Raw genomic sequence first — 16,045 nt, 5'->3', positions numbered from 1 at the left:
AGTGAATTGATTATTTGAGTTTTCTGTTTTTGGTTTCAACTTGAATCTCCATATCTCTTTTTATTTACCACGTTGTTATTCTTGTTGGCGATTGTTTACGTTTGATATCTTAATTCTATTTTTAAACTGATATCTTAGTTACTCGAATTCTTTCCGTGTTTACACACGTTTTACTTTGAACAAAGTTCATGTAAACAACAATACTAAGTAAATATGGAAATAATATTTTCATGTTAAGAATTATTTATTATCGACGATTGAATTATAAACCATGGAGGGCTCTTTGTATATAGAGAGAGATTACAAACAACAGTAAGTAGAAACCATCCAAAAATAAGGATGATCGAAAACAAACATAGTATGACTAAACAAGTTGTTTATAAGGCTAGTCAGTAGTCGATTCGTGATTATCTTCCAATCAATCTTCAACGGGTCTGGGGTTCGGGCTTATCGTCAGGCGGCATTGGAGCTTGCAGTTGCTTTGAAGCTCACATATCATGGAGCAACAGGGTACATATCAAGGGATAAACGAGGCGCCAGAAGGACTTCAAGTGGGATGGCTTTGCTGATAGTCACTCCAGCGCTTTCACTCATATCAATGGGTTCTTTCGATGGGTTTTTAAGCACAAATTGTTGTATTAAAGTAGCTAAAGTTATATGCAAAGACCGAAGAGCAAAGGGAATAGCAGGGCATACTCTTCTACCACTACCGAAAGGAAGCAATTCATAATTGTTTCCCCTGACATCAACATGTTTATGAGTTGTCAAGAATCTTTCTGGCTGAAATTCTTCAGGATCTGACCATTTATTAGGATCATGTTGAATTTTCCAAAGATTAGTCAATAAACGTGTGCCTTTAGGGATTTTGTAGCCACCAATAATGCAATCCTCCATGGACTCATGAGGAAGGTTTAGAGGTCCAGGCGGGTATAAACGCAGTGTTTCTTTAACGATTGCGTCAAGGTAAACAAGGTTCTTGAGGTCCGACTCCTCTACCGCTCTCTTCCTTCCAACATGCTCATCCAATTCATCTTGGGCAAGTTTTAATACTCTTGGGTTGTTGAGCAACAAACATAAAGCCCATGTTAACGTTGCAGACGATGTGTCCAAGCCCGCAGCTAAAACAGTCTGCAAGTTTGAAGTTAAAAACAAATTTCTTGTATTAGCTAGATTTCAAGCAACATGCATGCATGCTGATAATTGATTTTGTTCTTTTGCACAGCTTATCTTTGCCGCTGAAAACTGTTGCAAATACGTAGTATAATGAATGTGGAAGAAAGTATAAACGATTAATTAACAAACTCTAGCAATAGTAGCTCATAATGATGATGAGATATAGAAAGATTAATTAGGTTTACCAAACATGTAGCCTTGATTATGGTATCATGGTCAAAACCACGGAATTCCTCTGGGGAGGCACCTTCAAGAACCGAAATCAGAACATCCATGAAGACTTGGCTTCTTTCATGTTGCTGCTTTTCCTCAGCCCTCACTCTCTTGTGATCCTCTAGCCATCCTGTTACAATTCCGTACATCTCTTCTCCTGTGATCTTCATTTTTTTCTCGTATCCTCCCAGGTCCAAAGGCTTGAGATATGGAATAAAATCAGACACCACAAATGTGCCCAATAACACAAAGAATTTCCTTATCACTTTTTGAAATCGAACCCCTTCTTTGTCATCAGGTGAAAACCTTTTTCCTGAAACAACCCTGACCACAACATTTAATATCAAGTTCTGAAACCATTGTTTCATATCCACCTTTACCATGTCGGAACTTCCACTCTCTTTATTCTTTGCCCAAGCCTTATATATATCTTCCATGGATGCTTTAACTTCTGAAGCACGAAGAGGTCCAAGCATCTCCACGCGTCGCTGAGAGAGAACCTCGAGCGTCAAGATCTTGCGCACTTGTCGCCAGTAGTCCCCATAAGGAGCGAGAGCCAAGATGGCATAGTTATAGCCCATGTGTTCTACTGCCATTGACTTGGGTCGACTTGCAAACACCTTATCATTTGTGGTAAAGCACTCTTTCGCCATCTCAGCGTTACTCACCACCAAAACATTGTGAACACCAAGCTTGATGGTGAAAATGGGGCCATATTTATCTGCCATGCCACCTAAGACCCTGTGAGGTAGTTCAGCTCCACCTAGAAGGCGCAGGTGTCCGATCACCGGCCATCGGCCCTTTGCTTCAGGTGGTTCTCTGTTCTTCACTCTCTTTCCTTTAAAGCTTTGCAGCAGGAATTTTAGTAGCAAAGAAAAAACAATCGCTGCTATACAGGCTGAAAATGGGAGAAACAGCTCCATGCTTTCTACGTCCAGAATGAATTATGAAAATGATCATACCGAGGGTTCATAATATATACAGATTGAACTCCCCTGGCTGCTAACGTTTTATATATATATATATATATATATATATATATATATATATATATATATATATATATATATATATATATATATATATATATATTCAAATGGGATGGTTCTAATAATGTAAAAGTCAACAAAGTGGGCTGCTAAGTTTGTGGATACAATTGTGTTATTAAACTTAATGATCATTTAGCATAAACATATATTTAAGAGGGAATATAATTTAAGAATTGTAATATACATTTCATGGTCTTGTTTCATGGTCTTGTGTCAAAAAATGATAGAATCTTTCTGTTGATGCTTTTGACCAAATTAGATTAAGAGTAAATTCCATGAATGAACCTTAGTGTTTGGGTAATTTGTGTGTTTTGTTCCTAATTTTTTTTTTTTAAATTGGAAGGTCCCTACTATTGATTTTTGTTACGCCATTGGTCCCCGTCTTAACTTAAAAGTTTATTTTTCCTTAATTTTTTTAATTTATTTAAATAAACACACCCACAGCCCACCCCCACCCCACCTGACCTTATTTTATCGGGGAAAAAGGACTATTTTACTTTATTTAAGTAAGAGCATAATAGTCAGTTTTGGTAAGACAGTGACCAAACACAAAACAAAAACAAAAAGTAGGAACCTTCCGATAAAAAAATAAGTTAGGGAACAAACATGCAAATTACGCCAAACCATAAGGACCATTCGTGTAATTTAATCTTAAAGTTAATCAATTTTTCACCTAAAGGCGTCAATGTCAAAATCTTTCATTTTAATTGCTTTAAATTCCTTTGCATTCCACGAAACAAGCTTGATATTAACTCTCTAAATAATAATTTATAAATTGATATATCGATGATTAGCACTAAATCATGGTTTTTGAGAAGTGCAATTTTATAAAAGAAACAGGCATCCGCTTCTAGCTTTGGCAAAGTATATCGAAAGAAATTAATATATATATATATATATATATATATATATATATATATAATCACGTAACAACATTAATACACAGTAAAATGAAAATTCCTGAAAAAGCACCTAGACTCTGAATTACATATAAAAACTAGCCAAGAATCAAAGGCCGACAGACTCCATAAGGAGACCATGACCTCTCTATTGATGCTAACTCTCTATTTCCAATAGCATTAGTGGCTAGGAAATGAAAGCGAGTGAAAGATTCAATCAAATGTTGAGGGCATGAGCGGTAGATGAGCAGTTAGACCATAGGTGGTAGCCATGGAAAGATATGAGTGTTGTAAGACTGCGAGGAGGCCGTAACATTCACTGTGGACGCAGATAGATTGGAGTGTTGTAAGTCTGTTGGGGTGGCCCGTACGTAGCATTCACCGGTTTTTATCTAATTGAAAACTATTTGAGGCATGATTAGTGTTGTATTAATCATATTAACCTATTTTGTTATCATATGTGACATCCCCAAAATCATGGCCAGAAAAGACCGGTTTTGCTATTACTTTATTTCAAAATCAGAGTAATCTTTTAATAAAAGAGTTGCGGAATTTGTCCCAAAAAAATATTATGATAAAGATTTATCAAAAGCATTTCCGTAGAAATGTATTTCATTAAAAAGACTCGGGATGTCATGTTCGATACAATACATAAGTATAAACAATACAACATAGGCCTTACTACATTATTCCGTATTTACAGGCCTAAAATCCATTAATCTCTCATCCCAAGACATCACATCTATGCTCATGCGCCACTACCTGTAATACAAGAAACTGAGTGGGTCAGGCTTGGGAGTCTGGTGAGCACATAGGGTTTTCAACCCACAATAAATAAGTTTATTAACTTTATCAAACCAAATAAACCCGATTACCCATTCCCGTTATCCTCACTTTACGTCCCTAAGACATCTAACACAAGGGACCTAGTCTAAGGACTATCATCGGGATGGACACTACTGCTAAGGGGATTCATCAGCAATAAATGTCCTTAAGGCAAACATGTGGGGGATGGAGTACATCTGGTGAGCACACAGTTCGAATAAACACCTACAGGTTGCGAGCCTGCTAGTGTTCCACTGGACTGTCTAGAATAGTCCGTGGTCGTCATCTATACTCCGCTAGATGACTAGATCATCAATAAGATTTATAACGAGGCCTCTCATTATTTCATTTCATCACACAGCAACTAATACATCTACCCATGTTTTACCCCAACGTTTTCATAGATATAAAAGACATATACAATTTAAATAATTGAAAACATGTATAAAAATGTTCATCCAGCCTAGATAGCAAGTATTCAGGTAATATGCACACATAGGACATAATTTATTTAAAATACTATCTATGTGTAAGATGAAAGTAACTATGCACTCACTTGAAAGGTGGTGACTTAGTACTCGGACAACATTCCTATAATTATTTGAAAGCTATATCAAAAATTGTGTAAGCGTAGCACACTTACAGCGAATTTTATCGAAAACCGGAACTTAATTGGAGCAGCGTTTCGAAACCGAAAGGCTCTTTTTCTCGGGACACCGGGAGCCTCGGGGCTTCCCTTGGGAGCTAGGGGTTTTATCTAGGGCTTAGGGGGGTTTATAGCACTTAGAGAGAGAAAGTAGTGAGAGAAAGAAGGTGGAAAGGTGCAAGAAATGAAGCTGCCCTCGGTACGATGGTCGTACCTTGAACCTACGTTGGGCGTTGTGGCTCGGTCGTACTACACTCGTCGCTTCGCTGCTGGGTCATCGTGGCACTCCTCCGAACCGCTCAATCCGAAGTCCGTTGGGTGTAGCCTTCTTCCGACGCGGGGCGTTCCTCTCGTACGCGAGGTGTAGCGAGCCTAGGTGTACGAATCCGAAGAGGAGACCGTTATATGCAAGCTACGGCCCTGATCGAGCCACGTCATCCCGCTTTGCACCAACTTTGCAAATTCGAGTTACAACTTCAAAAATTCGTAACTTTCGCGTACGACCTCCGTTTTTGACGTTCTTTATATCCACGTGAAGGTGGGAATGTACTCTACAACTTTCGTTTAGACTCTGTCGGCTAATTTTGAATCAATTTTAAATTTTATATTGTTAAAAGGTCGGGACAGGATTGGTCCGTTAAATTCTCATAACTTCTTCATTCGACGTCCGTTTTCGCCCATCTTTTTCTCGTTACGCTACTTTTAACGAGATCTTCGATTCTCGTTTAGGTCGTGTCCGCTAAAAATCGCTCGATCTAAAATTCAAATTTCGGGCTGTACATTGCTAATCCGAAACTTCGAAAAATCATAACTTCTTCATACGAAGTCAGATTTGGGCGTTCTTTTTATCGATGTTCTTAGTTTAACATATTCTACGACTTTCATTTAGATCGCTAAGGCTAAATGTTTCTCTATCGTGAATTCACTATTTACGCTGTAACATCCCAAAAATACAGGCCAATATTTTCATTTTTAAATACGTCATCATAAAACCAACAGTGTAATAAAACATCCGTAATATCATGTCATGTCAAAACCAAAGTAGAAATAATCAAACGTGTTATCATAAAATAATATCAGAGTGTAATCCCAAAGATCTCATGTGCGGAAAACCATAGTGTGATGCGCTGCGTTCAAGCTGGCTCCTTTCCTTTAAACACGAAGTACCTGAAACCAAAACTGAAAACCGTAAGCACGAAGCTTAGTGAGTTCCCCCATCATACCACATACCATATAATCACATAACATACATATATTTTCAGGCATTTCTGGGGTGCCCGACCTACCCGGTACGGCCTTTCTGGGGTGCCGACCTACCCATGTCAAGCCATTCTGGGGTGCTGACTACCCACATCAAGCCATTCTGGGGTGCTGACTACCCATGTCGAGCCATTCTAAGGCGCTGACTACCCTTCGGTCCTAACAACCGAACCTCGGGGACTATTTCACCCCTACTACTACTATCATATATAACATAACATAAACATATTATCAGACATATCTGGGATGTCTGAACTACCCTTCTGTAACACCGTAAATTTCAAAACAATTTTTCTCAATTTATAAAAACATAATTCATTTAATATTCGTAAAAACACCAATGTTTGAAATACCATTCATGTCATACAAAAATCCCAAGATCTCATAACATAAAATCCCGAGTGTGTGTACTGATCAAGCCGGCACTTTCCCACGATCGTCACTAGTACCTGAAACAAATAACACCAAACACTGTAAGCACAAAGCTTAGTGAGTTCCCCAAAATACCACATATAACACATATTAGCCACTAGAGGCTATAACTCTATGGGTCCGTGCACCCAAACTCTATGAGCCCTCAGGTTCTAACTCTATAAACATGCACAACATAAATCACATAGAATAATGCAGCGCAACACATAACACATTTATAGCATACAAGCACTATATCACATAACTCTAGTTACCTACTCAAGGTAAAGTATAGTGAGAAGACTCACCTCGTGTATCTCAATAACTCGCAAATCCCTGGAATCACTCGTGCTCGATCCCCCGCACTATAATCTTCCTATAATACAATATATCTCTAATTAGCACTTTTACAACTAAGGTTGACTAACCATATCAAGTCAACATTGGTTAACTCTGGTCAACGGTAAACTTTGACCGGACTCGGTGAGTGCATCAAAGCGACTCGGTGAGTCTATACGCTTTCACTGACTCCTTCGGATCCTCTCTTGGCGCGTTGAGTACTTCCCTAACTCGATGAGTTCCACCAGGCATGAATCGCAGGGCAACCACGACTCAACTCGCCGAGTCTCAAGAACAACTCGGCGAGTTCTGGCTTGACTGAACCCCATACTGACTCTCCCTAACTCACTGGGTTATCCCCTAACCCGGCGAGTCCACTAGTTGAACACTTTACGTGAAACCCCAACCCTACTCGCCGAGTCCCAAGAACAACTCGGTGAGTTCATGCCATGCACAAACTTTATTGACCTTATAAGGTAAGATCTGCTTTCCCAAACCATAGATCTGGCCTTCCCAAGCATGAATGTCACGTAAAGTTCGAAGCTTGATGCGTGTATAACCCCCACAAGGCATCTAAAGGAGATTTGGTCCAAAATAACCACCTAGGTCCAATGACTCCCTTATAACCCAAAAAGCTCTAATGGTTAAGGTCTCTGGACCTCTTTGAGTCCATATCCAAGGCACAAACTCGAAGAGGGACCATTTGCTTCACATAATCACTCTCCAAAGGGGTTATAAAACCCTAACTCTAAAGATCAACCCTATAACTGAAGGAGATTCGAATCATTACCTCAAAAGGAAGCCTCTGGACTCTGGATCTGCTGAAATCTCACCTCCTCCTTGCTCTTGCCACCTTCCTCTTGCTAAAAAAAGAATACAAAGGCCCAAAAGTCACTTACTCTCTCCCAAAACGAATTAGCACTCCTAGGGTTCTCTCAAGGGACTGGTAGCCGCAATAGGAGGCTATAAGTGCCCTTAAATAGGCTCCAAACCCGGGGAATTAGGGTTTCATTAAACAGCATGGACTCACCGAGTCCACTCCTTGGACTCGCCGAGTCCAGACGCGAACCTTGTCCAAAATCGCAATCCTACTCGGCGAGTTTGAGCTCCAACTCGTCGAGTCTCCTCACAAAATACCAAAAATGAAAGAATGAATAATACTTAGGAATCCGGGCTGTTACACCTTCGGTCCTAACAAGTGAATCTCGGGGACTAGTCCCCTCCTACTACCTCTATCGCATGAAATATAACAAGCTAGCATGCAACATATCATCACATACTGTCAGACGTATCTGGGGTATCTGACTACCCATCGGTCCTAACAACCGAACTCCACTACTATCACATACAACATATCATGCTAGCATATAACATATCAGGTAGTAGCAAACCTAGATGATATCACAAAGACAATCATCTATCATACATCTCCTACTGGTGGGCCGACATTGTGGCCTTAGACCCACCGCTACTGGAAGGTAAGTCACCTCACACTGCTGAAGTCCCAAAGACACAATCCCACACTTGCTGAAGTCCCACAGACTCGACCCCAGCTGCTGGCTGACAGATTCCCGAACTATCAACACCAAAATAACACCCAATTAATAATTGGGTCCCAGTACATAACCATAAGTACATTCTTTGGGTAATTACTACATTACCCCTAGCTTGGCTTATTCAAGCCCAAGGCCTAATATATAGGCCCAAAGTCGACTAGGAATCAAAGCCCAACGCATGGCCCGATTTTCCAAATTGGGCCTAGGCCTATATATGATCTCATTCTAAGGCCCAACCAAAAGTCCAGTCTAACCTTTGACAGTCTAATGGTCCAATATCATATAAGCATTAAGGCCCAAGCTATAGCCCATTTATAGCCTAATTTTCCAAATTGGGCCCAACCCCTTACATGGGACTTACCCTAAGCCCATTAAATTATTTTAGTCCATATAATTATTCTTGGATGGCCCATTAATAATCCAATCATCAAGACCCAATAGAAAGGCCCAACAATAAACCCAAGTGAAGTTAGGGTTTCACATAAAATGCCGATTAGGGTTAAGTTTCCTACTTAACCCATTAAGGAATTAATCCATTAAGGACTTAATCCATTGATTCCATTATCGCTTAGATTAATCTTTGCCAAAGTTTATTATTCAATATCTCAAGTTATTAAATAATTCTTGTGTGTCCGATTAATTCTCGAAATTAGGGTTTAATTGGCATTAGTGTTTTCCCACCCAAAGACTAACCCATTTATTAAGCCCACTAAAATATCATTAAGCCCATTAGGGTTTTCCTTAGGCCAATTAGGGTTTATTACACCTATTAGTCACATGTTTGGGCTTTTGGGTCCATTAAGCATTATTGGGCCCATCAGGGTTTATTAAGTCCATTAAGCCTCATTGGGCCCATTAGGGTTTCTTGGTCCCTTGTCCAATCATCCAAATGAGTCCAAACACCATCAAAGCACACCGTCACCCGACACGGCGGCCGATAGCGGCAGCCACCACCCTACGGTGGTGGTTTGAGATTTCTTTCCATTATTTCAATTTTTACAATTACAATGAGCTCACGAAATAACACACACACACACACACACACTATACTAAAATAAACACACATACACAGGCGGCACATGGCGGTAGCCACCATCTCACGGTGGCGGTGGTGGCATTCCCGATTTTCCAACCAAATAAAACACACATACACACACTATTGATAGCAGCTTGTGAAATAGATCCAGCCACCCACCTGGTGGCGTCCGACGGTGGTGATAACATGAAATGGTGAACAGCAGCAAACACCGGTGGTTTGCGATGACAGCCACCACCGTGATCTCTTGATTCTTGCCCACAAAAACGTACGCTGCTCCATTATTAGCTTCTAAAATGACCCCTAAAGCAAACACTCATGCATTCAACCACCTATAAGGCGGCAACACATCGCCGGAATGTCACAGAAACGGCGACCAATGGCGGCAGCGGCCCAAAACGGCGACTAAAGGGCTGCCAGCGGCAGCAACCGGTGTATACGGTGCCGAATCACCGAGTATAGAAAAGGAGAAGAGAGGGAGAGGCGGAAAATGGGCTTACCATAGATTTTACGGTCACTCACGACCTTCACAGCAACAAAACCCCACTTGATCGTCAGTCTTGGCGGCCATCTCGATGAACACGTCGTTGACGGTAGCAGGGCTGCGACGGCGGCGATCTTTAGCGAGGCAGCAGCGGTTGAACTCGTTCCAATGGTTGCGGCGGATGGGGAAGTGACGATCTAGGGTTACTCTTCAGCAATACAACAGGAGGGAAGAAATATGTTGGGTTAAAGTCCCGCTCCCATCAAACATATTCCTTTACACAATTGATGAGTTTAGTCCCTCCCCATTAGAAACTTTTCAATCAAGATCTGAAATTTACTGTTTAGACCCTCAGCCTTAAAATCCTTACAACTTAGGTACAAAAGTTACCAAACAGCCCCCAATATCTTAATTATGACATAATCAACCCCTCCACCTCATTTCCTTTTACATTAATCCCAAGTAATTACCACGGAACCCTTGTCTTCATAAATATTTACAAACTGAGTCCGACTCTCACACGTTTAACCCCCGACTTCTAAAAATGTGGCAACTAACTCCTCGAACCCAACACTCTGCATATATAATTATTTATTTCAGGCTACCATTCGTTCATTAATTTATTTATTTAACTAATAAATAAACGGGGTTTTACAACTCCCCCCACTTAAATTAGATTTCATCCTTGAAATCATTCCTTACCAATCCTTACATACCAAGCCACTAAAGTAACGTAGTCTTCTTCCCGAGCACACCCTAGCCTTCCCAGGGTAGCTGTGACCAATCTTCGCAAAGCCCTAATATCCTCATATGAACGAACTCCTCGTAATGGGATCACATCCACTTCGTCTGAATCTACTATCTTGAGATGGTCTGATTACCTGACAGACCACTCATACTGAGTCATAATCGATGAATCTAGCATGTTTACCCCTCAACTGACTACTTGAGCAACTGGTAGCTTTTAGGTCCTCACTATAAAAAGGTGCACAGACCCAATTATCCCTATAAATCACTTACACTTAGCCAAGGCTCAGCTAATCTTGTTGTGAGTCACTTGTCACTCCCCAAATCATCTAGCTATCCGTGTGTACTTGCAACCTAAAACACGAATACGAACACTGCCCAAACACAGAAATTGCTCGAACACTAAACTCCCTGAGGCAGTATGTGGCTACATAGCTGCTTACCAAAAGCTACCAAGACCTCATGGGGCTTAATTCGCTTGCCAATCCTCTGAAATATTGGGTTTCCACCCGGATGCGGAGACAAAGGACTCCCTACTTAGTTGCCTCACACGAACTGTGAACGAAACCTTCTCTGGAACTAGTTGCCTCTAATTATCATGCTACTTTGACTCTACTACTTTCTGATCTAACCGATCGGTTCCTTGCGTCGAATCCTGTCATCATCAAAACTAAGACTAAAAGTGATTGCTACTTGACCAATGGTAGCCTTATCTCACATGACTTCTTATACAATCCATTTCTTTCCCGATCCAATAACTATAGTGGCGCTCCTACAGTCCAATCACTGGCTCCACCAGATCCAATCCATCTAGGAAATTCCGAAATCCAATCCGTGGATTTCCTTATCCTTACCGCTACACCCGAACTGGTGGGTACGACTATTCCTTCTACGTCCTAACAACGTGCTCACACTATCTACTAACCTAGTGAATGATGTGGCTACACCCGCAGTCTCACAACACTTTATCACTAGCTAGCTGCTAGTGAATACTACAGCTACACCCGTAGACTTGCAACACTCTAACACTATCTGCCAACCTAGTGAATGCTACGGATACACCCGCAGACTTACAACACCCTAACACTATCTGCTACTAGTGAATGCTACGGCTACACCCGCAGACTTACAACACTTTCCGAACCGGGTCGAACACGCACTCGACCTAACACGCCAATACACTTGAGTCCTAAACAGAACTCTAACCTGATTCCCGAAACCTGCTATCATGTGACCCCATTGTATCAGTACCGTACCCATGCCCGTTATCAGAGCGTCACCATAAACCACAAAATCAATAACACCCTCTAGCAGGGTGAGAATTGGTGCCTCGTACAATCGCTGTCTGAGAGCCTCGAAGGCTGCCTGTTGCCCAGGCCCCCAACGAAAGGCCACCGACATCTTGGTCAGTCAGTTCAAAGGGATTCCTCAGCAATAAATGTCCTTAAGGCAACCATGTGGGGGATGGAGTACATCTAATGAGCACACAGTTCGAATAAACACACAGTTCGAATAAACACTTACAGGTTGCGAGCCTGCTAGTGTTCCACTGGACTGTCTAGAATAGTCCGTGGTCATCATCTACACTCCGCTAGATGACTAGATCATCAATAACATCTATAACGAGGCCTCTCATTATTTCATTTCATCACACAACAACTAATACATCTACCATGTTTTACCCCAACATTTTCGTAGATATAAAATACATATAAAGTTTAAATCATTGAAAACATGTATAAAAATGTTCATCCAGCCTAGATAGCAAGTATTCAGGTAATATGCACACATAGCACATAATTTATATAAAATACTTCATATCTATGTGTAAGCTGAAAGTAACTATGCACTCACTTGAAAGGTGGTGACTCAGTACTCGGGCAACGCTTCGATACTCTCAAAACGATTTTCCATCGATAAAACCTAGTACCAATACCACTAGGGTTTAGTCTAACGATAACCGCGACAATTAACTAGTCTGACTATTATTATTATTATATAAGTGTTAATAACACTCAATATAACTCATAATAATAGCCCAAATAATTATTTTAAGGACCTAATAACATTCCTATAATTATTTGAAAGCTATATCAAAAATTGTGTAAGCGTAGCACACTTACAACGAATTTTATCGAAAACCGGAACTTAATTGGAGCAGCGTTTCGAAACTGAAAGGCTCTTTTTCTCAGGACTCCGGGAGCGTCGGGGCTTCCCTCGGGAGCTAGGGGTTTTATCTAGGGCTTAGGGGGGTTTATAGCACTTAGAGAGAGAAAGTAGTGAGAGAAAGAAGGTGGAAAGGTGCAAGAAATGAAGCTGCCCTTGGTCCCCTTTTATAGGCTGCGAGGCCTCGATACGCTGGGTGTACCTTGGACCTACGCTGGGCGTAGTGGCTCGGTCGTACTACACTCGTCGCTTCGTTGCTGGGTCATCGTGGCACTCCTCCGAACCGCTCAATCCGAAGTCCACTGGGCGTAGCCTTCTTCCAACGTGGGGCGTACTCGGACCGGGGGCGTTCCTCTCGTACACAAGGCGTAGCGAGGCCAGGTGTCTGAATCCGAAGACCAGACCGTCATCCGCAAGCTACGACCTGATCGAGCCACGTTATCCCCTTTGCACCAGCTTCGCAAATTCGAGTTACAACTTCAAAAATTCGTAACTTTCGCATACGACCTCCATTTTCGACGTTCTTTTTATCCACACGAAGGTGGGAATGTACTATACAATTTTCATTTAGACTTCGTCGGCTAATTTGGACTCGATTTTAAATTTTATATTATTAACAGGCCGGGACATAATTGGTCCGTTAAATTCTCATAACTTCTTCATCCGACGTCCGTTTTCGCCCATGTTTTTCTCATTACGCTACTTTTAATGAGATCTTAAATTCTCGTTTAGGTCGTGTCGGCTAAAAATCGCTCGATCTAATATTCGAATTCCGGGCTGTACACTTCGAAAAATCATAACTTCTTCATACAAAGTCAAATTTGGGCGTTCTTTTTATCGATGTTCTTAGTTTAACATATTCTACAACTTTCGTTTAGATCGCTAAGGCTAAATCTTGCTCTATCGTAAATTCACTATTTACGCTTCCTGGTATCGTGCCGGTTCCGTCGCGAAACTTCAACAGGTCATAACTTCTTCGTTATAACTCGGATTTTGGCGTTCTTTATATCCTCGGAATCCTTGTTTCGACCACTACAACTTTATATAAAGATATCGGGCTTATCTCACACTTTAATTTTGACACTTATTTTTATCTTTTATTAATTATATATTTATAATTAAATAATAAGCATATAAATAAACATAATTCACATAATACTCAAATATTTCGCCTTTATTACTTCAAAAAGAGTTACAAGAGTTGACCTAGACTATTACATTGATAAATATGCTTAGCACTGAAACCCGGACGTTACATATTAGTGGTATTTACGAACTTTGATATGATATTAGTCTTATTTAATTTTTTATAATTCAACAAATTAGCAATTAATGGTACCCGATTAATCCTTGGATCAACGTAACAAACGTAAAAAAAATAATATTATATTAAATGAAGCATATTTGTCTACATTGTAAAAAAAATTTAAAAAATTATAAATCAGAAATATAAAAATAAATAAATAAAAACAATAATAAATATAAATATGATTTTAGATAATTAAATATTTGATTTTTAAAATTTTAAAATAATTTTATAAACAATATATAGTAACTTTATTAAAATAAAGAATTTTTTTTTATAATTACAAAGTTTATAGGATTGAAAGGATGGTGGAGGTTTAAATAATTCTCTTTGTGGTTTTTTTTAAGAAACCTTAAGATGAATCCTTAAATGTTTGAACATAACAGTTGGCTGCATGACCCAATGTTGGAACAAATGACCAATCAATCATAGGGTGACCATGACTTCTCTATTTACGCCAACACTTCATCTCCACTAACATTAATGGTTGGAAAATGAAAGCAAGTTAAAGATTCAATCAAACGTTAAGGATATGAGCGGTTAGACCATAGACGTTGGCCATGGAAAGATATGAGTATTGTAAGACTGGAGGGTGGTTGTAGCATTCACTAGGGCGACAGATAGATTGGAGTGTTATAAGACTGTGGGGGTGGCCCGTAGCATTCACCGGTTCTTGAGTAGCTGCGTGGGTATGACAAATCTATGATTTGGCTTAAGGATTTCATCAGGTGGGGATTAGACCAAGGTAGGTTAGGATGTGAGGCCGTGAACGACACATCATTTTTGGGATTAAGAAAGTGGTGGGCCGTATGAGGTCGGTTGTGATATAATACTACAGATGGCCATGTACCATTCACTTTTAGCATTGGATTTGGTGATGTCAGTTTGATGGCTTATGATAATTGGTTGAATCAGAAAGGTTTTTGGAACCATAGTGGCGAGATAGCTAAGGAAATTGTTATCAGATGAGGCCTTTGTTCGGAAGTCACATGGTGCGACTTTCTGAGACTAATTTTCTCCGTAACCAGGTGGAAGTCCAGTGAATCGGTTATTCGGCATGTAAGATGGGACCTAGGAGGTCTTGGCTGCTTTTGGAAAGCAGCTAAGGGGAATCAAGATGGGTCGAGACAGTATTAGTGATTTAGGACTCAAGGGTGGGGTCGCATGTTATTTGATAAGTATGTTAAGTCACTTTCAGCTTAGATTAAATAATCTCAAAGTAATTGATTCGACCATACTGTACAGCTCTCATATGAGTCTAACTATTGCGAGGATGAGTTGTAACACTCGATTTTGAATCGCTTCATTATTCGGGGACATGACCTGAATCATCAATTATCATAAGGCTTTAGGCCTAAGGGGAAGAGATACTAGCTCTTCTTGGATGAGAGTCTTATAGATTAAGTGATCCAAGTGTTCGATTGTGTTTCGGAGCCCAAGGGTATATCAGTGATTTTGCAATTCGAATCTTTATGAATTTTAGGTTTTGTCCGGGAAGTCTTAAGGCGAGGATGAGTTGATAAAAGTGTATAGCTTCTCGTTACCTTTCCGTGGATATAATGAACGTCGAAAAATGACTTAGAATGAAGGAGGTATGTGCTACACCCCCGAACTAGGACGGCGGAAACGTCTGGGGGCGGATGACGTCATTGTATTGTATAATCACAATTGAATATAAATAGACATAGCCACCAAACGACATACATTAAGACTATAATCTTCATAAGTTTACAATTTGTAATTGTTCAAATGATACACAAAATTGACATAATTGTAAATTTCATAATGCAGCAAAATATCCAAAATCCATGGTTCGAGTATCTGCTTACTGGTTTCCTTATAATACAAGTCGTTTTGAAAAGCTTCAACATAGAATATTGGTGAGTTCATAAACATTTTATTATGAAAATAGTTTGTATATGTTTTTCTTGACAA

General features: G+C 40.1%; 1 protein-coding gene across 1 annotated transcript; it reads right to left on the bottom strand.

Annotated features, from left to right (window-relative positions):
• Positions 1–258: 258 nt before the first annotated feature.
• On the bottom strand, positions 259–2,371 carry LOC145037735 (cytochrome P450 CYP82D47-like). The gene is made up of 2 exons (XM_078986441.1): positions 1,359–2,371; positions 259–1,128 (listed from the first exon to the last, which is right to left on the bottom strand). Exons 1-2 carry the CDS (start codon positions 2,307–2,309, stop codon positions 496–498), a joined length of 1,584 nt encoding a protein of 527 aa, XP_078842567.1. The 5' UTR covers positions 2,310–2,371; the 3' UTR covers positions 259–495.
• Positions 2,372–16,045: the final 13,674 nt, after the last annotated feature.

The sequence above is a fragment of the Lactuca saligna genome, chromosome 3 (assembly GCF_052625555.1).
Source record: "Lactuca saligna cultivar CGN05327 chromosome 3, ASM5262555v1, whole genome shotgun sequence".
NCBI lineage: Eukaryota > Viridiplantae > Streptophyta > Magnoliopsida > Asterales > Asteraceae > Lactuca > Lactuca saligna.
The sequence above is the reverse complement of the archived record's forward strand: the minus strand, read 5'-3'. Positions and strand labels throughout refer to the sequence as shown.

Bases quoted from the DNA above. Each gene is read 5' to 3' on its own strand.
- LOC145037735 (XM_078986441.1), bottom strand. From the start codon at position 2,309: ATGGAGCTGTTTCTCCCATTTTCAGCCTGTATAGCAGCGATTGTTTTT. The intron at 1,129-1,358 runs GTAAACCTAATT...TCAAACTTGCAG, and splicing joins TAATCAAGGCTACATGTTTG to ACTGTTTTAGCTGCGGGCTT.